We start from the raw sequence: 20,868 nt of genomic DNA, 5'->3' as shown, positions 1-20,868 counted from the left end.
CAATTTACTTTGAGAGAAAAATATAATAATTGTATGAAGGGATGCCACTCCTTCATTTCTTTTCTCCCTTTATATGTTTTTAAGATGGGATATGTTTTTGCCTAAAATGGATTATATTAGACTCTCTAAATGGGAGAGCCGGAAGAAAAAAACACTTGCTGTCTGAAACAAAGAGAGGTGGAACATTTCACTAGAAACGGTTTTACACAAAATTGTTTTCTACCCCCTAGCTATGAAATCAGAAAAACTATTCTGAGATCTAGGATTATATTTAAAAACTAAGAGTCAAAATGGTGTTCCATCTTCTGAGGTGTTTGCAAATGGAATTGAAAAAATTAATTTGGAATATTTGCACTTGAGGATTTTTTTGGGGGAATTGTTTGTTTTAAGTTACGGGGTGAGGGGTTATTTAATATATCACCAAAAAAAAGTCAAACCTATGATCTCTTCATTAGAAGGTATTGCTTATTGTTGATTGAGCAACCCTTTAATGTACACTTGAAGAGTTAGGCCATACATTCTTGGCCGTTCAATGTCTTTCTTTCTTATTCTTCTTCTTCTCTCTCTCCCCTTCTCCCCCCCCCGGTAGGTATCTCTGAGAAAGGCCGCCTCATGTGAAAGTTGGTTTTTCCCCCCCCGTGGTCCCCAGGTCACCTTAGCTAAAGAGTACCACCAAAGTTGGCTTCTCCTAGAATATGATTCAACCACATAGTCGTAAAAAGATTCACACAGCTTGACGATGTCTTGAACAACCTGAAAAATCTCATAATCTGCACTAACAAAACTTCATAGCTTGAAGCAATCATGCTTCGAGTGCAACAGCTTCTCCACTTAAGATAGAACTACATTTGATTCCACAAGAAAAAGCAAAAATAGTCACCCCTTTAGAGTCTCAAATAATAGCACCAATACCACCTTTATGTGAATCTTCAACCCAAGAGATGTCACAATTTTGCTCATAACATTTAGAGGTGAGGGGACATATTTTTATTTAAGAAAGTTTTCATTTGTTCAAGTCATTTTCAATTCAAATAAAAAGACATTTTGCATTTGTCTTTCTTGTGAGTTGTGATATCTCAACAAAATCAATAAAAGACACATCATTTTTATTACTAAAATGTCTTTATATACTTTTGATTTTTTTTTCCTTCAAATTACTTAGATTTTGTTTTTAGGGGGCTGATAAAAGAAAGTGAAATTTATTACGTCATATCACAATGACACATGGGGCGGTTCTCTCCTTCCCTATTGAGAGAACATACACACCCTGTAGGGCTAAATTGGAAACCCAAGAAAAAGGGCTTGAGATTCGAAATACTCTAATGTTATATTTTGAATTTTGGGCATAGGCTAAGGAAGAAAAAAAAATCCTCTACTGTGCACAACAATGCATTTTTGTACAAAATTATTGGCTGGATTAAAAATTTAATTTTAAATTTTAAAAATCCTCAATAGTCTTGTATTTATTTTGTTTTCTCCGCCAATCATTTGGTATGTATGTGCACTGCTATGCACAACAAAGACTCGTACACAACAAATGATGTTTTCCCGGAAGCTAAGTAGTTCAAGGACAACATTTGTTGGCAAGACTTCTTTGTGGGGAAAGTAGAAGATTAATGGTTTGTATACATTAGACCAAATGTGGTGGACTTGAATTTGTGAACTAAGTGCATGACCTAATCTTGCTTGTAGACATGTCAAAATAGCCTTCAAAAGGTTGTTCGCAATTCCCCATCGCAATTTTTTGAAAGAGCCATCCAAAAATAGACCATAGATTCATCTTGTCCAATTCCTCCTTGAGTTTGGAATCCTCGCACACATTAGAGTAGCGTAAAAGATGTATATGTAGGGTCATTGTCTTCTATGTTATGTGACCAGGAGTTGTTGGGGGGGGGGGATAGTTTGAGGTCCTTAGTCCATTTGTGCACATAATCCAATGTTTTTAATGGATCCGAGTCCTTTTTGGACAAAATCACCTCAGTATGCATAGACCAAATGGAGTAACATTGATCATCGTAATTGAAAACATCCATCTAAGTGTAGGCATATCAAAGTAAGAGTCGGATAAAAAAGAAGAGTAAAGGTGAAACAATGAAGTTTGAGGGTCAATTCTTAAATCTAATGGCCCCGCCACCCAAATATGCTTAACCCAATCACAAGAAAGAAAGAGATGCCATATGGATTTTGCCCTGTCCCCCTAAAAAACGCAGTGAGGTTGAATTGACGCCCACAACTGAGATTCTTGTATGAAGTACTTGCAGAAAAAACACCTTGAATATAGGATGAATATTGATTTTCCAAAAAAACTTCCACCAAGAAAAAAACTCATTGTTTAAATTAGAAAACTTAAGTTTTAACAAACCCTGAGCAGCTAATTTGGTTGAAAGATTGTGAAATCAAAGATTTCCAAGAATTCTGATAATTTGGTATTGAAGTAAGCTTCTAACTGAATACAATCCATGAAATAAAAGTAAAAAATTATAAAGATATTTTGGTCATAAAAATGATAATATTCCTTTAATTGATGTTGTTTAAACATGATCATAGAAGTAAATGGAATTGTTATTTTCTTTGGACTTTGGATCAAACTTGAGGGGTTTACCTTATTATTTATTTATTAGTTAATAAATTCAACTCTCGGTTTGAATAAAATAAAATTTACCCAAAAAAAAAAAATTAAGTTTGAATAAAATAAAATGTCGTCAATCACATGCCGTGAGTCATGGCAGAGCAATTTTCATTGGAGAAAAGAAATCGAATCTTACCAAGAAAAAAAAAAAAAAAAAAAAAAAGACAAAAGAGAATGAAAAGCGAAGACTTCGAATTTCGTAATCTCGAAAACCAAATGCTTTGATTGGTTGAGCTTTAGAAATCCGAGACGGCTGAAATGATATTAACTCCCTCTCCATCTGGAAATAAATCCGTTTGTCATTTACTTTTCACAGTAAAATAGTTCGCAGAAGACCTCAGATATTCACCTTCTTTGTTCGAAGAAGCTACAGATTCGTCTGTATTATCATCAGTTTTAGTTTTAATCAAAAGGTAAAGCTTTCTCATCGTTCTTATTTGCTTCGTCTTTACTTTTTTTCATCTGTTTAATTAGTTTTCTGTTCGTTAATGTTCAATCATATCGCGTTCTAACTTTGATAGCAGATGTACTTTAACAAGCTAGTTCAGATTTTGAATCTCCTGAAAATTGTTTTTTGTTTTCTGAAGACAATAGATAGGGAAGGAAGCATCTAACTACATCTGTTTCTGTTTATGATATGACATGAGTAAGCATCTAACTCCATCTTCGGAGTTCTGTGTTTTTGGACTCCACAAATTACAGAATGTGGAAATCTTAGGTTTCTTTCATTGTACTCGTATGTCGTGTCTACCTTATAGCATCCTTCCTGAACCCTAGATTAAAACTAGATAACCAAACTGACAGTGCTGGACGGTTCGCCACCAATTAGTGTAACCTAGATCTGGCTGAAACTTGAATTGCATCTTTAGCTTATGCGAAGTAAGCAGGGTTCTTTAGCCAAAAAAAAGGTCAGCGGCTTTGGCAGATGATGCTATTGTTCTTCTACGTATTAGTGAATTTCAAAATTTTCTCAGAACTTGACTTGGGGAGAGAGGCAATCAATAGACGGACTGATATTGAAGTTGAAAAATTGATTGAATCTACAGCTTTGGTTTAGTTTTAATGGCAGGTACTAGTAATGGTATCTTTCCATCCTTTCGATCCATCAAGAAGAAGGCTTTAGTGGTTTCTTTTCAGCTCATCTGAACTCTTCTTTGTGAGCGTTTTAGAGTTTTTGATTAGTTGGGTTTTTCAGAATTGGGCGGGTATAGGTTAAATGCGTTTCACTTAATGGTTTCACATTTAAAATTTGCTATTTGATTCCAGCCATTTATTTGGTATTTTCCAGGTGTCGCCTTATGGTGGTGCATTGCTATGCACAACAGACAGATTTGCATAGTAAAGGACTTTTATCTGGAGTTACTCAAATAAATAGTTTTTACGCCGATCACTAGCATTCCTCCACTCCCTGAGCCACTTGACTATGCCTTTCAAAGATAAGGAGCGTGGCAAATCAAAGTAATGGGTAGGCTTCTCTTAAGATACTTGTGTTGTTCACCGGGTATTATTAGTGGAAGCCTCTACAACTCCAATTTCTTGCTTTATTGCACGACTGCTGCTAATATAACTGTTGCCAAAACTAAGGACGAATTTATTGACCTCTGTTCCAATGGAAACTTGAAAGAGGCATTCGAAAGATTTCATACGAGGATATGGTCAGACCCACCCTTGTTTTCTCACCTCTTACAAGGATGCATTTTCTTGCACTCTCTTACCCTAGGCCAACAACTCCATTCTTTGGTCATCACCTCGGGTTGTTCTGCTGACAGATTTATATCTAATCATCTACTCAACCTATACTCCAAATGTGGAAAATTACAGGCTGCAATGGCATTATTCAATATGATGCCGAGGAAGAATGTTATGTCCTCAAACATCTTGATAGGTGGGTTTATTCAAAATGGTGATTTAGAAAATGCTTGCAAGGTGTTTGAAGAAATGCCTGAAAGGAACCTTGCAACATGGAATGCTATGGTTACTGGATTTACTCAATTTGAATTCAATGAAGAGGGTTTGGATTTGTTCTCTCAAATGCACAAAATGGGATTCTCCCCCGATGAATTCACTCTCGGAAGTGTTCTAAGAGGTTGTGCGGGTTTGAGAGCTTGGGATGCTGGGCAGCAGATCCATGCCTATGCTTCAAAGTCTGGGTACGAGTGTAATTTGGTTGTTGGTAGCTCTATGGCTCATATGTATATGAAATGTGGAAGTATACAGGACGGGGGAGAGGTGTTCAAGGGGATGCCTGTTCATAATGTTGTTGCTTGCAATACCCTTATTGCCGGAAGGGCTCAAAATGGGTGCTTTGAGGGAGCTCTGAACTATTTTAATTTGATGAGGATGGCAGGATTCAAACCAGACAAGGTTACCTTTGTTAGTGTAATTAGTTCATGTTCAGAATTGGCCACTTTTGGGCAAGGCCAGCAGATTCATGCTTTAGCAATCAAATCTGGGGCTGATTCTGTAGTGTCCGTGTTAAGTTCACTGGTTAGCATGTACTCGAGGTGTGGGTGTTTGGAAGACTCTCTAAGGGTTTTCTTGGAATGTGAAGGGTCAGATGTAGTCTTATGGAGCTCAATGATTGCAGCTTTTGGGTTCCATGGCCAGGGCCAAGAAGCAATCCAATTGTTTGAGCAGATGGAGAAAGTAGGATTGGAGCCAAATGATATTACCTTTTTGAGCTTACTCTATGCTTGCAGTCACAGTGGATTGAAAGAAAAAGGAACTGAATTTTTTGAGTTGATGGTGAATAAGTATCAAGTAAAGCCAAGGTTGGAGCACTATACTTGTATGGTTGATCTCTTTGGGCGCTCTGGATGTTTGGTGGAAGCAGAGGCTTTGATCCGATCAATGCCCATGATACCAGATGGAATCATTTGGAATACTTTGTTGTCTGCTTGTAAAATCCACAAAAATACTAGCATGGCTAGAAGGATTGCCGAAGATGTACTTAAGCTTGAGCCACAGGATTCTGCGCCCTATGTCTTACTATCAAACATCCATGCTTCTGCTAGGAGTTGGAGTGATGTTTCAAATGTGAGGAAAACCATGAGAGAGAGGCAGGTAAAGAAGGAGCCCGGGGTAAGTTGGTTGGAAGTGAAGAACAAAGTGCATCAATTTTGTATGGGTGATCGATCCCATCCAAAATGGAATGAGATTAATAACTATCTAAAAGATTTGATATCAGAGATGAAGAAACGAGGTTACATGCCAGATACCAACTCTGTCTTGCATGACATGGAAGTTGAAGAAAAGGAGTATAACTTAGCTCACCATAGTGAGAAGCTAGCAATTGCTTTTGCACTCTTGAGTAGTCCTGTTGGTGCTCCAATTAGAGTCATGAAGAACTTGCGTGTTTGTAATGATTGCCACTTAGCGATCAAGTTTATAAGTGAGATCACTGCCCGGGAAATAATTGTTCGAGATGCTAGTCGATTTCACCACTTCAAAGATGGGAGTTGTTCTTGTAAAGATTATTGGTGAGCAGGGTGTTGTGAACACGAAATAGCCCCTTGGCCAAAACACTAAGTGGGGTCCACTAGATGCTCTTGAGAAGCCTCCCTAGGCTGGCCGAACCCTCGAAGAGGGGTATTTTGGGCATTTTCAGCCCTATTTAGTTGTTGGAATTTAATTCCAATTTAATTCTAGAGTCCAGTTTGGTTAAGAAGTTTTGATTTGAGTTAGTGGTTGAGTTTGTAGTTGAGTCCTTAGTTCTAAACTCTAGCACATGAGTTAATTAAAGTTTTAATTGAATAGAATTTAGCATGTGCTTATTAAAAGTTTTAAGTTATTTATAATTTTATTTCAGCTTGTGTCAATTAAGATCCATTAGATCTTTTAATTTTTATTTCAATAGTTATGATTAACGTGGTGGGATCCTAATCTATAAAGGAATCCCACTTTGAGTTAAGGTCTTTTAGTAGGCTACAAATAGCCTATTCTTTCTTTGTATTCATTAAGTCTAATTATGTGAATAAGAAAATTGAGTTTGAGGACTGTGGTTCCTGTTTGAGGGAGCCATGGCAGATTTTGAGAAATGCTTTCTTCTTCAATGATCGGCAACCCTATCTAGCATTCTTCTTCAACAACTCTAGCAACTTCTTCCAATTCCAGCAAACGTTAACAGTCAACAGCAGCCTCAACAAATACAACATTGCATCCCCAACCCCTGCCTCACCTCCCAATCCCATCACAAGCCCTAGAAAACTCCTCCCCTACTATTGCTGCCTTCTCCCTTCCATTGCCCTGCAATTAAAGGAGCCCCCTACCCCAAGACCACCTCCCTTAGACACCACAAGTCCTACTCTCCCCCTTCCTTGTTCTGCGCACTACCCTAGACCCCTTCCCCCTTACTGCCACATCACAACAGCAGCATTCCCCAGCCCCTGTGACTCCCTTACTCTCTGCCCCTACCCCCTACGACCCTCCCAAGTCCATCCCCCATCCTTCCCAGCCTTTGCAATAGCCCTCACACCCTCCCCTCTCTTAGGCCCTTTTCATTTCATAATAGTCTTAGAATCACCCTTGGTTCCTTACATCATCCTATTAATTTGCTGGAAGATTCTGGGCAAACCCTAAATTTTAGGGGATTCATCTTCGAAATCCAAACCCTAGAATCAGGTTCACATCATAGGGGTTGAATTGTTGATACTTTTTCAAGGTGTGGGTGGTTGGTTCTATTCATGTACATGGTTCATTTGAATGATCCTTCTCATTCTTGTTGACTTTATCGTTGTACGCTTGAGGCTGTATTAATGTTCCTTCTCATTTATTTTTCTCTTACAAGTCCCACTGCAAGAAAAATGATCTACTAATGAACTGAAAATCTAATGGCTAATATCTTATAAAGTCTTGTGGATTATGAAATCCTCCCATGTTGTCATTGTGAATCCTAAGTTGACATTGAGAGGGGGGGGGTGAAACAGTGTATCTCAAAACTTCCTTCAATCTATGGCACTTCTTTAATTATGTTTTCAAGATTGGCCTGGGTGATTCTGTAATTATCAACCACGCACAAATACATCAACTGCACAATAAAATGTGATTGGGTCTACCAGACAGTTTTCCACTACTCTACATTTCAGACCCTCCAATATATGCAATATAAAGCAAAGCAGACATGTGACACTAAACTTACATGGTTCATCCAAAATGCCTACAACCATGAAGTAATACACTACACATAGGGTTTCATATATTACTCAATACGCTATTCAATGATTTTGGCTGCAACAACAACCTAAGAAATCCAATCCCCCTGCTTTAATTTGAGACAACCTTAGACAAGGCTGACAACCCTGATGCCCTAGACTAGCCCTAACTTGCTAGGTTTACAATTTAAAACTAGAAAATTCAGGTTCTCGAGATTACATCAATGGTCTAGGTTCTTCACCATTGAACACAACCTAGGAAAACCAAACTAGGGTTTCAATAATCAAATTACCTCTCAATGAGTGATTCTTGCAACCTTGACACCTTTAATCAGTGGATTCCACCCCTTTGAATGCTCTATGCTCAAGCAGTCTTCAATCTAGAGTCATTGATTATCAAACACATTAACTTGTTGACCTCATAAGTCATTGAAAGCTGGATTCAATGGATTTCTCTCCTATACCCAATTTGGGGAAGGAAAAAGAAAAGAAAAAAAAAGAAAGTTCGTCAAAACGCCTTTTAAATCGATTGTGTTATTGCTGATTGAAGTTTTATTGTCAAAATCTGATGGTGGCGTGTTTCAGATTTTTCCACAGAAGTTTGGGAGTTCTTTTTGTAATTACTTAAAAGTATCCGATTCATCTTACAAGTGGTGCACCGAGATCTAATGCGCTCGACCAATATGATCCTTTGTGCTAGAATCTTCTGTTCAATCCATTACTTAGTGCATACCTTCACTAGATCCGTTTAAACAAAATCTTTTATCTACACCATCCATTAAGTATAGGATTTTACTCTTCGAAACAATCAGAACTTCATAAACGTACTCTTTCTCATAAACCTTCATTTCATACCCAGCATGACCCAAACAAATCTAAATAATGACCTCTGTGGCTAGAGCAATATGAATCAACAGGGTTCTATAGAGAACAAACAACATAAGCAGTGTTAACTTTGCCATAACTTTGCTCTGTTTTTGCAGCCATATGAGAAGCTTCATAATTTCTTTATCTGGTATCCAAATGACATGAAAGAGGTTTTCTTGGGACTACAACTTGATGATTGACAATTTCCATGAGGAGTGTTTTATTAAGATCTACTGATAAGGCTTCAGAAAATTGACTCTTAAACATATACACAATGCATGAACCTGTCTTTTTCCAACTTCTGATTCTTCAGTCCTACACCTGCTGCTTTCAGCCTTTAGCAGAAGCTGTGTAAGCACTGATAAACAGTCCACAAGCCATCCCACAAGTCGAGGTGACCTTGTAAATGCATAAAATGACCAAACTACCCCTATCACTCTGTTGTTGACCGTTTGACCATTCCACCTCTTCTAACTTGTCCCTCTTTACTGCCACATCAGCAATATGACTATAATGTTTGCTAGCAATGACAACACAGCTCCATATAGGGCTCTTAGTGCCCGACAGTCATGTTTTGGGATTTTATTCCTGATGAAGATGCCCTTCTTCTGGCTGTATTTTAAAGTACTTGTGGAGCCAGCTATTCTTTTGCTAAGCATTTCTCTTGGAATATTAAGTTCATTCCCCCCCCCCCCCCTTTCACTAGTCTACCAAAACCTTGAGAAAAACAAGAACCTCAGTTTGTAAATGGACCAAACCCAAACCCCTAAGAAACTGTTTGATTGAAGCTCATGGATTAGGGTTTCCATTATTGGAGGTTACAGCAGATCGAGAAAATGAATGCTCTGATAGTTGTCACTGGTTCCCTATTCTTTATGAAGTACATGTCACCCCCATTATTTTTATCTTGAGTACATGCTAACTAACCCAGATTTGACTGTATTTGTTGGTCTTGCCTAAGAGTGGCCAATTCTAATCATGGACTAATTACACTAACAATGGCAACCTTGTTTGGTCTGAATCCCACCATCCTCATCAGATTAAAATAATTTAGAACTCCCTCAGAGCACCCATTTTGAGCCCTTCTAGCCATCAGGGTGGTGCAAGCAACAACATTATGAATGGGCATCTCCTTAAACTCTCTTTCCTTGTCCTACATACTTCCACATTTCATGTGCATATAAACCATGCAGCTGCCAACAACCAAATTACACTTATATCAGGACTTTGTAGCATAGGCATGGATCTGCCTCCCAGCATTCCATACTCTCAAACCTATACAACCTCTCAGAACACTTACGAGTGAATTCCTTGAGGGGAGAATCTCATATGTGCATCGAAGAGAACAAATCTGAACTCTCCTCATTGAATTCAAATTGAGTACATCTAGTAACCATAGCATTCCACGTTACAAAGTTCCTTTTAGGCATTTTCTAAATCACTGTTTTGAATAAATCCACCAATCAAGATGTTTGAAGACATGATGTTCTTTCTTGAAACATCACATTAAATAATGTCATTGCAGCCTGTGATTTTTTGCATTTGGAGTACAGGTTGAGTAGATGATTTGATATGAAATTGTCGGCTGAACAATCCGAGGTGATGACCAAAGAATGGGGCTGCTGGCCTAGGTAAGCAAGTGTAAGAGAAGCATCCTTGTAAGAGGTGAGAAAATAGGGGCATGTATGACCATATTTCCATATGATGAAATCTTTGGGATGCCTCTTTAAAGTTTCCACCTGAACAGAGGTTGATAAATTCATCCTTAGTTTTGGTAGCAGTTATATTAGCGGCGGTCAAGCAACAAAGCATGAAATTAGTGTTGTTGAGGCCAAGGAACAAATTTCGATCAAAACTCAAGTTTTGACCTAGGGAAAATGCGAGAGTTCCATTTTCGATCGAAATTTCGGTCAAAACCAAAACCAATGATTTTTTTTTTTTTAATTTCAACCCTAGGTTTCGAGCCCTATATGACCTCCATTTCATCTAATTTCTTGCCTCCTACTTATATAATGCATAATAAACACAATAGAACTAGTACTTTGCCAAAAATACCACTGCAAATTTATCATTCAAGTATACTAACAAATGATTGGTTCCGACAAGTACAAATTGTATTGCATACATGCATAGAATCATAAACATATATGAATCGTTGGATAGAATGATTACATATACAACAAATCAACAAAATAAAATGACCAACTAGATCAAATGATGATATCTCACATATATTAAGTTGAAACCCATATCATATGTACATATGTATTTTTTTCAAAATACATAATTTAAAAAATAGTTATTAAAATTAGAAAATAAAAAGAGATAGCAAATAATAAAAAAAAAGTTTAGCAACACATAATCATAAATCATAGTCCTAGGCTAAACATATATTAATTTTAAGGCAATAAACGATAATTTAAGGCATGAACAAAACAAAAATGAAAAAAATGGTAATTTTGGAACTATTGGGATGGCTCATGCTTCACATTCTATTGCTGCCGGAGTTTCCTTTGTAGCTGTTGTGGCTTTGGAGGTGTTTAGAGGCAAAAGATGAGCAGAAGAGGTTTTTGAAGGTAAAGGAGCTGTGGAAATTAGGTGAAAATGGGATAGAATTCAACAAAAACCTAGTAAAAACAAGTTGGATTTTGAAACTTGTGAAATTTCGGTCGAAACTTGTGAAATGGTTGAAACTGTGAAATTTTGGTTGAAACATATGATTTCGACAAAAAATCTGAAGTTTTGTTTCAATTTAAAAAAATGCAGGCATTTCGGTCAAAATTTTGATCATTTCGATTGAAATTTAGTCCATGGTAGAGGCTTCCACTAATAATACCCGATGAACAACACAAATATCTTAAGAGAAGCCTATCCATCCATTTGATTTGCCTCGCTTCCTTATCTCCGAAGGGCAAAGAGAAGTGGCTAAGGGAGTGGAGGAATGCCAGTGATCAGAGTCAAAACTCTTTATTGGAGCAACTTTGGATAAAAATCTCTTGCTTTGAAGAACTGTTTGCTGTACATAGCAGTTCATCACTACAAGGCGACACCTGGAAATTTACCAAATAAATGTCTGGAATTAAGATAGTAAATTTTAAGTGTGGAAACCCTTGATTGAAATCTGATTAACCTTTACCCACCCATTTCTAAAACCCGATGAATAAAAAACTCTAAGACTTCCACAAAGAGAGAGGAGCTGAGAAGAAACCATTAAAGCCATATTCTTGATGGATCAAAAGGATAGTGTGGTACCATAACTGGTATCTGCCATTATAGCAGAACCGGAGCTGCAGATTCCATCAATTTCAACTTCAATATCTGTCCATTGATCGCCTCTCTCTCCTCCAGTTCAGTCCTGGAATTTTTTTTGAATTCAATAATATGAAAAAGAACATTGGCATCATCAATTTCAGAACAATACTTCTAGTTTGTTTCATTGTTCTTGTATCTACCATATAACATCCTTTCTGAACCCTAGATTTAAACTGGATGTCCCAACTGAGAGTGCTGGACTTTTCGCCAACAATTGACATAAACTAGATCTAGCCGAACTAGAATTGAGGTTGCTGTGCATCTTTAGTCTATGTGAAGTAGTGGGCTAGGCTATAATAGCAGCCTTAGCAGACTGGAATTGGTCAGGGATCATCAACAACCCTAGAAACCCTTCTGGTGCTGGGCTTAGCCATTATGATCAATCCATTTCTATTATTTTATACATCTGATTTTTTACTAAATTACCTTGCATCTCTTGCTGTTTCTCTTTTTCGCTGAAGTTTAATATTTGATTTTCACTCTCTCTCTCTTCTTTCTATTCATGCAGACTCCAAAATGTTCATGATACTTTATTTTGCTGAATTAGATGAATTCCTTTTATCCTGTTCATAGGTAAATGACAAATGTATCAGCCAAAGACTGTACCTAGTTCAAATATAGCTTGCAGCAACTCATTAGTTCAAGGCCAGCACCAAGACGGAAGTAACACTTCAATGGCTCCTAGAAGTGGAGGCAACAACCTCAGTGGTAGTAACTCTAATTTGGCCTCTAGACAACGGTTGCGTTGGACACATGAGCTGCATGAACGTTTTGTGGATGCTGTTGCGCAACTTGGTGGCCCAGATAGTGAGTTCTATGAATATGCATTCCAGCATTCCATATTGCATGATATTTTTGGGATGGAATTATATGTGCTAAGATAGTTCAACTTTTGAACAGGAAGTTTGTAATAGATCCTGGTACCTCAGCTTTAGATAAGAGACTATTTCTAGATATTTTTCCAGCAGCCCTTTTGTTTCTTGCCGTATTCTGTATTCTGTAGCGGAATTTATTACTTTTTAGAATATGAAATTTCCATCGTGTCACTAAAAGTTGTTTGAAATATTAATTTTGAGTAACTAGGGGAAAGAGAAAGGAAAAAAAGGGGGGGGGGCACTTGTGTGTAGGTAGTGAAAGATTTTGGGTAATTTCTGGTGTTCCACTATTCCAACAAAAAATAGGGATTTTCTGTTACTCAGATCAGTGCTGAATGATTGCACATTTACACCCAATTCAAGTTGTAGTTGGGTGTTCATAAAAGAGATAACTTTATCTTTCTATAATACCTTCCACCGCCCCTGACCACCCAGAAACACCCAGAAACACCCAGAAACAAATATATAAATTATAATTCCAGAGAATGCTGAATATCTAAGCTAGCCACATGAATTTTGTCCAGGCCATATTAAAGCGTGTTAGACTGAGGGGTGTGTTGGTTATTTGAGAACCTCAGTAAATTTGTCATAAACCCTTGATGACAGTTTTTTTGGGTGAATAAAATTAAAGAAGGTGCTTTATATATATATATATATATATATATATATATTACCTTGGGGGGGGGGGGGGGGACATATTTACATATACCCAAGAAGAGTTTAACTCTTGACCTCTTTACTAAGAGGTGTTGGTCTTTGCCCGCTGAGCCAACCCCATGGTACCTCAATGACGTGTTTGTTTAACTTGATCAAGTACAGATACTTGATTCAGTGCAGGAAAGTGCGAATTTCAATTGAGCTGTCTTCTTAGTTTCTGTTTTGAAAAACATTTATGTTAGGTTCACATGATGTTAGTGTTTCTTGTCCATGTACAGGGGCAACTCCCAAAGGTGTGCTTAGAGTCATGGGTGTACAAGGTTTGACTATTTACCATGTTAAAAGCCACTTGCAGGCAAGTATTTATGGAAACCAGAACCTTCCTTACATTCTTTCCTTCACTGTACTTTTTCTTTTCTTGTATTTTTGTTAATTATGGTACTTTGGTGCACTCAGAAATATCGGCTTGCAAACTATGTCCCGGAGTCAACATCTGATGGTCTGTACATCGATCTTGCATTTCAGTGATATATGGCTGTATTCTTCTTTAGTTTGTTTGAGAAGTGACATTAGTTTATCTACAGTTCAGAGTAGTTTGAAATACTTATGGAGTCTTTTTCCTTCTTTGATTAGGCTTTTGGGATATCAATCTTATGACATTTTGCAAATGCAGGTAAGAAGGTTGACAAGAAAGAATCAGGGGACTTGTCTACTGGCTTGGATGGTTCTTCGTAAGTGAACTTTTTTTTTGCACCTTTTTTTGTACGATCTAATTTTTGCTGTCAAATAAATCATGATGGATTTATGCATCCTCATAGTAGTGAAAATGTCTAGGGTGTCAATTAACCTTTACCTCCCAACCTATACTTGCTGGAACATGAACAACCTGACTAATTATCTATTTTGCCGCATCATGAGTTTGGCTTTGTATACTTCAACCTGATCATGATCGGGCCGGACGTTTGTGCTACTGGTAAGGGCCTATTGATCAGGACCACTCTTCCTATCCATGCAAAATGCATGCATGTGATGGCCCCATTCAGGATAGGGAAACTTTCCCTGACCTACTGATTTTGAAAAAGATTTATCTAATAGGATGTTCTTAAAAATGTTTTACTCTAAAAGATTTCATTTTTTAAAAGAATTACCAAATCCCTAATTTAGTATTAATTCTTCCTACCCAACCAATATTTTACTCTAAACTACCCAAATTATTTTTCTACTAGAGTCTTTCCAATATATACAAATTTTAGACCTGAGGATTGTTAACTAACTTCAAGGAATTAAATTAGAAAAGAAAGTTTTCTATGAAGGTGGAAAATAATAAGTAAATTGTATAAAAAAATAATTTATTAGAAGGATAATTTGGGTAGTTTAGAGTAAAATATTGGTTGGGTGGGAGTAAGCACTGAATTAGGGATTTGGTAATTCTTTTAAAAAATAAAATCTGTTTAACTTTTTCAAAAGCATCTTATCAGGTAAATCTTTTTCAAAATCAGTGGATCTAAGAAATTTTCCCTTCATAATATGTACACAACAATTAAAGATGAGGATGTTAACTATTGAATCTCTTTTATTTTCTTTTGGATGGTCATAAAACTTTAGACCTTCAAACAAAGAAAGGGGAAAAAGCATCACTGGTAGATTGTTTGTCAACAAGGTTTTCTTCCACCATCCTAGGCTCACGTGCCCATAATAGTTTTTAGTATGTTCCCCAAAATACCCTCTTGGTACTTCCCAGGAACATCTTAACCTACCCCAGTGAATGAGAGTACTGTGACTGCATAAAAATTGTTCCATTCTTCATTGTGAAACATATAATTTTGGGATACTTGATCCTTTTTTTTTTCTTCAGTGAAAGGATGATGGTGGGATACTCTTTTTATTTTTTATTTTTTATAATAAATATGAAATGATACTTGATCTTATTAGTGTGGATCTTCATGTATGTAGTGGTATACAAATAACAGAAGCACTCAGGCTGCAGATGGAAGTGCAAAAGCGGTTGCATGAGCAGTTAGAGGCAAGTCTTTCAACTTATAAAACGTAGAAGCATCTCTTCAAGATATCTATATATTATTATGATTTGTATTTAGTGATTTAAGTGTTGAAATATGTCTAGATGGAGCGTAACATAGCTAAAAATGCTAAAATGGCTCTTAGATTTAAAAAACGTTTTGAAAATTTGTTTCTCAACACTAAGTTTTGCTTGACTTGAATTCTGAGTATCATTTGGAGTGTTAACATTTTTTTTCAAGTCATTATACTTAAAGCAGAGATCAGGAGACAGCCTCCTGGTAGGCAACTTATTTGAAACTACTGAGGTAGTATGGATAGAAATCAGGAGGGGAGGGAGCATTGTTTGGTGTACCAGACTTGTTCATGATAAAATTTGGTAATAGTCGGTAGTTGTTTTGGGTTGTCTATTTGTCATTTCCTACTACCCTCCTCCCCCACCTGTCCAAAAATGGTACTAATGTGCACTTCTTTGTGGACCATGTCTCTTTCCAAGTTTCGTGATATCTTTAGAAGTCAAAGTGGGTCATTTATCTTTTTAAATTGTGTTGGTATGGCAGAGGTGAGCAGATGTGCGTTTCTCCATGTTTTATTATGTCACTTTTCGTTTAAACTGGCTTAAGAGTAATACTAGAGGTAAATGTGTGCTCCTTGCTTTTCACTTTAAAGAATCATGGAACCACTCACTAATAAATCAATTAAAAGAAGGCCATATCTTGTGGCACAAGGCTCCTGCATGTAGTAGGGTATGGGGAGGATTTGCTTGCAGCCTTTACCCCTGTTGCCTGACAGGCTGGTTCTTGAACCTGTGAGTCTCTGACCAAATTGTTCAGCGGGTGAGCAAATGATCAATACACTGAGCACGATGATTTTTTTTTTCTTTCAAAAGCTTCTTAATGCCTAATATAGATTGACTGAGTGGCTAATGTTGGTTTACCAGAAACTGAAATTAATTGATTTCATCTATTTTTGGTTGCTCTGAAAACAATTCATAATCTTCTCCTTTCAGAGGAAACCATTTAAAATTTTAATTTATTAATAAAACATTTTATTTTTTGGTTGTGGGTTCTTTGGGGGCTTTCTTTCCTTTTTTTTTTTTTTTTTTTTTTTTTTTGGGGGGGGGGGTTATGAAGATTTGTCCAACCTCTGTGACATTCATCCCAGGTAGGTACATGGTAGATCAATTCACTCAATACCCTTTTAGAATGCACTATATTTCTTTATTTTTGGGTGCTGTCCAATTGTTATATGGGATATATGTGTCTAATGAGGACCTGGGTTGGGAGTTCTAACTCGATCTTGAATGAATTCATGACAGGTGCAGAGGCAGCTACAGTTAAGAATAGAAGCCCAAGGCAATTACCTGAAGAAGATAATGGAAGAGCAACAACGGCTTGGTGGGTTTCTTGGGGAGCCTAGTTCTGAGCTTCCTGCCCTTCCCTCTGGACACAGCTGTCCACAATCTGACAACAAGACTGACCCATCAACCCCTGCTTCAACCTCTGAGTCTCCCCTACAAGACAAGGCTTCCAAGGAAGGTGCACCAGCAAAGAGTCTCTCCTATGATGAGTCTTTCTCATCCCACCAGGAACCGTCGACGCCAGATTCTGGCTGCCACATCAGTTCACCAGCTGTGAGCCCAAAAGCCAAGAGATCAGCTAAACAACACCCCTTGAACATGGGTTCTGCAGGTGTAAAACCAGAGATCATCCTCACACACCAGATACTAGAATCGAGCTTGAGTTCTGGTGTCCGGCAACCGTGTTCAGTATCATCAATTGGAGATCCTTTAGATCCCTCATCTGCGAAACTCTTTGGTAATGAAGATAAGAGTTGAAATGTTCAGGGATGTGATGTATGATCGGTTCCAATGTTTTATACAACAGTACAGGATTCGTCTTCACCTCCCTGCATATGAAAAATTAGAATGTATGTAATTTTCAGAAGATATCATTGATTAGGAGTAAGAAAAACTGGGTGTATCAATTCCACGTTGTTAGTTATTAGGATGAAGGATACTTTTTGGGCTTCCACACGTTCCTTATTCCCTTTGCCTCACTGTGTTGTAATTTGTTGTATGCAAAGATTCTCTGACATGAAGCAGAATCCAAAACAATGTTAGATGCCATCCGTTCAGTTGATCGACTACCCTTGACAGACCCTAGCCAATAAATGTCAGAGTGAGATCATGAGCACTACACCTGCATTTAGATATGTAAATTTGCAAACCCAGGAGGCTCTTGATGCCTGCATTCATTAACCTACTCTCACATTCACATTCAACCACTTCAACTTACTAACCCCCCAAAACAGAGTCCCCTCCATTGATCTCGATCAATCAGGTTGGGTTGGTTTGACGAATTTGAGTTTATTTTGAAAATGTTGGTCTATCATTAGGTTTATAAACTAACTGCTTTGTCTACTATACAAATTTTATAGGAATGAATGAATGAATGTAGGCCAGATCAATCTGGGTCATTTGTAGCTTACAAGCAAGGTCCCAGTGAAGAAATTGGAAAATATACAATTACATACAGGTTAGGGAACACTACAGTGAATGAATGTCGAGTTGATAAACACTCTTATCAACATGGAGTTGTAGTATCCATATAATAAAAAAACACCTTCATGCAGATGATCCTCGCTTATGATAGTTGCACTACTGCTCTCTGCATATGGTTACTAGAACTTCAGAGAATACAACTCATTCCTCCCTTTCTAGTGTTGCTCTCCCACGCACCATCTACGAAAAGTTGAAAACATATAACATCTCCTAGGTGATTTGCAACAATGAGCTGCTGATGGAGATCTGGGACCTGAAGAATGTTCAAAAAGTTTGGATATCTGCCAATAAAGAGAGGAAGTGATTTATAGTTGTAGATGTTAACTATAAATCACCAAATTAATGCACTCCAGATTTGGTTAACTCCTGATTTTATGCCCCTTTATAAAATAATTATGTCGATCATGCTAACGATGGTGATTCTCATAATAGAAACAGCATTGCCAAAAAAAAAAAAAATTAGAAGAAAAAAATGTGTTTGCACCATGGAAAATCAAAATTCTTTTAAGTAGTATGAATCTCAACAACAAACAAGACAAAGTGGAAATAATAATCACAAAGAATCTTCTTTACTTGCATATTCTTTTCCTTACGATGGTCATTGCATAAAAAAAAATCTATAGAATAGAGAATACACATCTGAGTAGATATTTCTCTTATCACCGACTAACATTAATTGCAAAACCAAGCTTTTTCTCCTCTCCTCCTCTGAATGACCAAACTTGGATTTCATTACCAACTTGAAAGTTGTGGACTTCCACCACCTTCCACCATCGCGTACGTAGTACGAAAATGCTCGTGTTGTTCATATTCCACCGAAAGAATCGCAAATTCCATAGCTGAGGCTGAGGTGCATCGTCTCCGGTGACCCATACCAAGACTGGTACTTCTATAGAGATGCACTTGCAAACTTTAGCATTCTCTTCTTTTGTTAAGGTTTCTGCAAATAACTTTGCCTGGTTTACTGGAATAGATAGACGATCATGAGTCCTACTCAAATCAGTTTTAAGTAGGTATTTCCTTATCACTAATATCACATCTTCACCACCAAGCCTTGTAATCTCATTCATAAGCTCTGCAGGGATCACGGGTGAAACTCGTGGCGGTAGAGGTGCAAGTGCCATTGAAGCTGGATTCAACCTTCCAGAACATAAAGACTTTTTCTTCTTATTTTTTTTTCTTTGTTCTTTGGTCCTCTGTTGCCGCCCTTACTTCCCTTTCAATTTTAGTTTCTTTGTCGTTGATGGAAGACAATCTTCAGCAGCTTTTCTCTTCTCATTGTCAATCTCGTCCACATTAGAACGCATCTTCTTGATGAATTCTCGAAGTGTTGCCGTGTCTCCCAGAAGACCAGGATTGATACCCATTCCTTTCAACTCCATAGTAAACGTCTCTCGCAACTCCTTACGATCTCTCTGCAACATCTTTGGTTCTGCCATCATAAACTTTCTTCTCTTCTTCACCTTTCTTCTCTTCTTCAATCTCACAAACGTTCAGTTCACCAAAAATCATCGATAAAAGACAAGAATGCAAGGGGCATCATCTACTTATAGCTGAGGTTTTAGTTGAGTAGTTCAATTCCAACTCTACCAAATAAGAAGTTGAGTTCGATTCCAACTCTCACTATTTGAATTTGAATTTGAATCGTGCCGATGACTCTGACTCTTACGGTTTCACGCGAGTTTTTATTTGATTTTTTGGGAAGGAAAAGCAAAGGTTGTACATTTCCGTTTACAATGAAACTCGTTAGAATAAGCCCTGCATCAAGAAAACAGAACCAAATTCAAGACGCAAAGCAAAAGAAGAAAGCAGTTCAAAAGGTGAATTAGAAGAATTGGGTCAAATTTTTTATGAAGAATAAAAGTTAGGTGCAGTTGGGTTCTTCAGGGTAGGGGTCTATCAAAGAGTGATCTATAGACAACAAATGGATCTAAGAAATCTACTTCCTCTCCATTGGAATATTTTTATTTTTTTTTGGGTGTTCCACGGATTCCTCAAACTCTATTTAATTTGGATTGCTAAATTTGAAAATAACTTTTGTCAAAGAAAATTTTACGTTTATGTCACTGGGGTGAAACCATAGAGTCGGGAAAAACTCAAAATTTCACCTGTGGGCCCCACTGAGGTTTTGTAATTGGGAAGTTGTCGGGGGAGCATAGGGGAGATGATCCCGACTCGAAATGATACTCCATTTCACTAAAAGAGGTTCACTTTGTTGAAACTTTGCTCAAACAAGATCGTTCTAGAGTTTAATACCATTGAAATGGGAGAGAAGCACCGAAACAAAATAGGAGTAGTTGCTTCCTATCTTCCGGAAAGTCACCGATGAACCTAATGAATCTAATGAGTCCCATGCCATTTGGAGCCTTGGAACCAACCATAGTAGGAGTCCTAGTGCTTGAGTTGTTGGGTTGGTCTATAGGTCCAGAGTCCCATGCCATTTGGAGCCTCGGAACCAACCATAGTAGGAGTCCTAGTGCTTGAGTTGTTGGGTTGGTCTATAGGTCCAGGGCGGAACCAGGATTCAATATTGGGGGCCGAAGAATAGAAGTCCATATTGGGAAAGCACCAATGGGTTTTCACTACACATATTGTATGGGTCCTTAAGACCCATTGAGGGTCTCACGTATGAATTATTTTATTATATTAAGGAATAAACTCACATATATTTTGTGGGGGCCACACATATTTGATAAAAATTGGTAAATTGTTGATAATGTTAGTTTTTTTCAACAAGATGTAGATAAATTAAAACATTAGGACAAAAAAAAAAAAAAAAAAAAAAAACACATGGCTTCA

At 37.5% G+C, this 20,868-nt stretch overlaps 3 protein-coding genes across 6 annotated transcripts; 2 read left to right on the top strand and 1 right to left on the bottom strand.

Annotated features, from left to right (window-relative positions):
* The first annotated feature begins 2,952 nt into the window (after nucleotides 1-2,952).
* On the top strand, nucleotides 2,953-6,720 carry LOC148999564 (pentatricopeptide (PPR) repeat protein). The gene is made up of 2 exons (XM_089140320.1): nucleotides 2,953-3,042; nucleotides 3,918-6,720. Exon 2 carries the CDS (start codon nucleotides 4,091-4,093, stop codon nucleotides 6,110-6,112), a length of 2,022 nt encoding a protein of 673 aa, XP_088996446.1. The 5' UTR covers nucleotides 2,953-3,042; nucleotides 3,918-4,090; the 3' UTR covers nucleotides 6,113-6,720.
* Nucleotides 2,956-17,606, top strand: LOC148999563 (myb family transcription factor PHL7-like). Of its 4 annotated transcripts, XM_089140322.1 has the most exons (8): nucleotides 2,956-3,042; nucleotides 10,200-10,311; nucleotides 12,532-12,765; nucleotides 13,769-13,845; nucleotides 13,947-13,989; nucleotides 14,164-14,221; nucleotides 15,444-15,513; nucleotides 16,825-17,606. In XM_089140322.1, exons 3-8 carry the CDS (start codon nucleotides 12,543-12,545, stop codon nucleotides 17,341-17,343), a joined length of 990 nt encoding a protein of 329 aa, XP_088996448.1. In that variant the 5' UTR covers nucleotides 2,956-3,042; nucleotides 10,200-10,311; nucleotides 12,532-12,542; the 3' UTR covers nucleotides 17,344-17,606. The 4 variants fall into 4 exon arrangements, with proteins under 4 accessions (XP_088996448.1, XP_088996447.1, XP_088996450.1 ...); XM_089140321.1 differs by lacking the exon at nucleotides 10,200-10,311 and having other exon boundaries at nucleotides 2,958-3,042; XM_089140324.1 differs by lacking the exon at nucleotides 10,200-10,311 and having other exon boundaries at nucleotides 2,966-3,042; nucleotides 12,467-12,765.
* Nucleotides 17,607-18,728: 1,122 nt separating this feature from the next.
* On the bottom strand, nucleotides 18,729-19,193 carry LOC148999562 (B3 domain-containing protein At1g05920-like). Its single transcript, XM_089140274.1, has one exon. The coding sequence runs from the start codon at nucleotides 19,191-19,193 to the stop codon at nucleotides 18,729-18,731; it is 465 nt and encodes a 154-aa protein (XP_088996400.1).
* Nucleotides 19,194-20,868: the final 1,675 nt, after the last annotated feature.

The sequence above is a fragment of the Hakea prostrata genome, chromosome 11 (genome assembly GCF_041222555.1).
Source record: "Hakea prostrata isolate BN-2017 chromosome 11, UWA_Hpros_2, whole genome shotgun sequence".
NCBI lineage: Eukaryota > Viridiplantae > Streptophyta > Magnoliopsida > Proteales > Proteaceae > Hakea > Hakea prostrata.
This window is presented reverse-complemented; position numbering and strand designations above follow the sequence as displayed.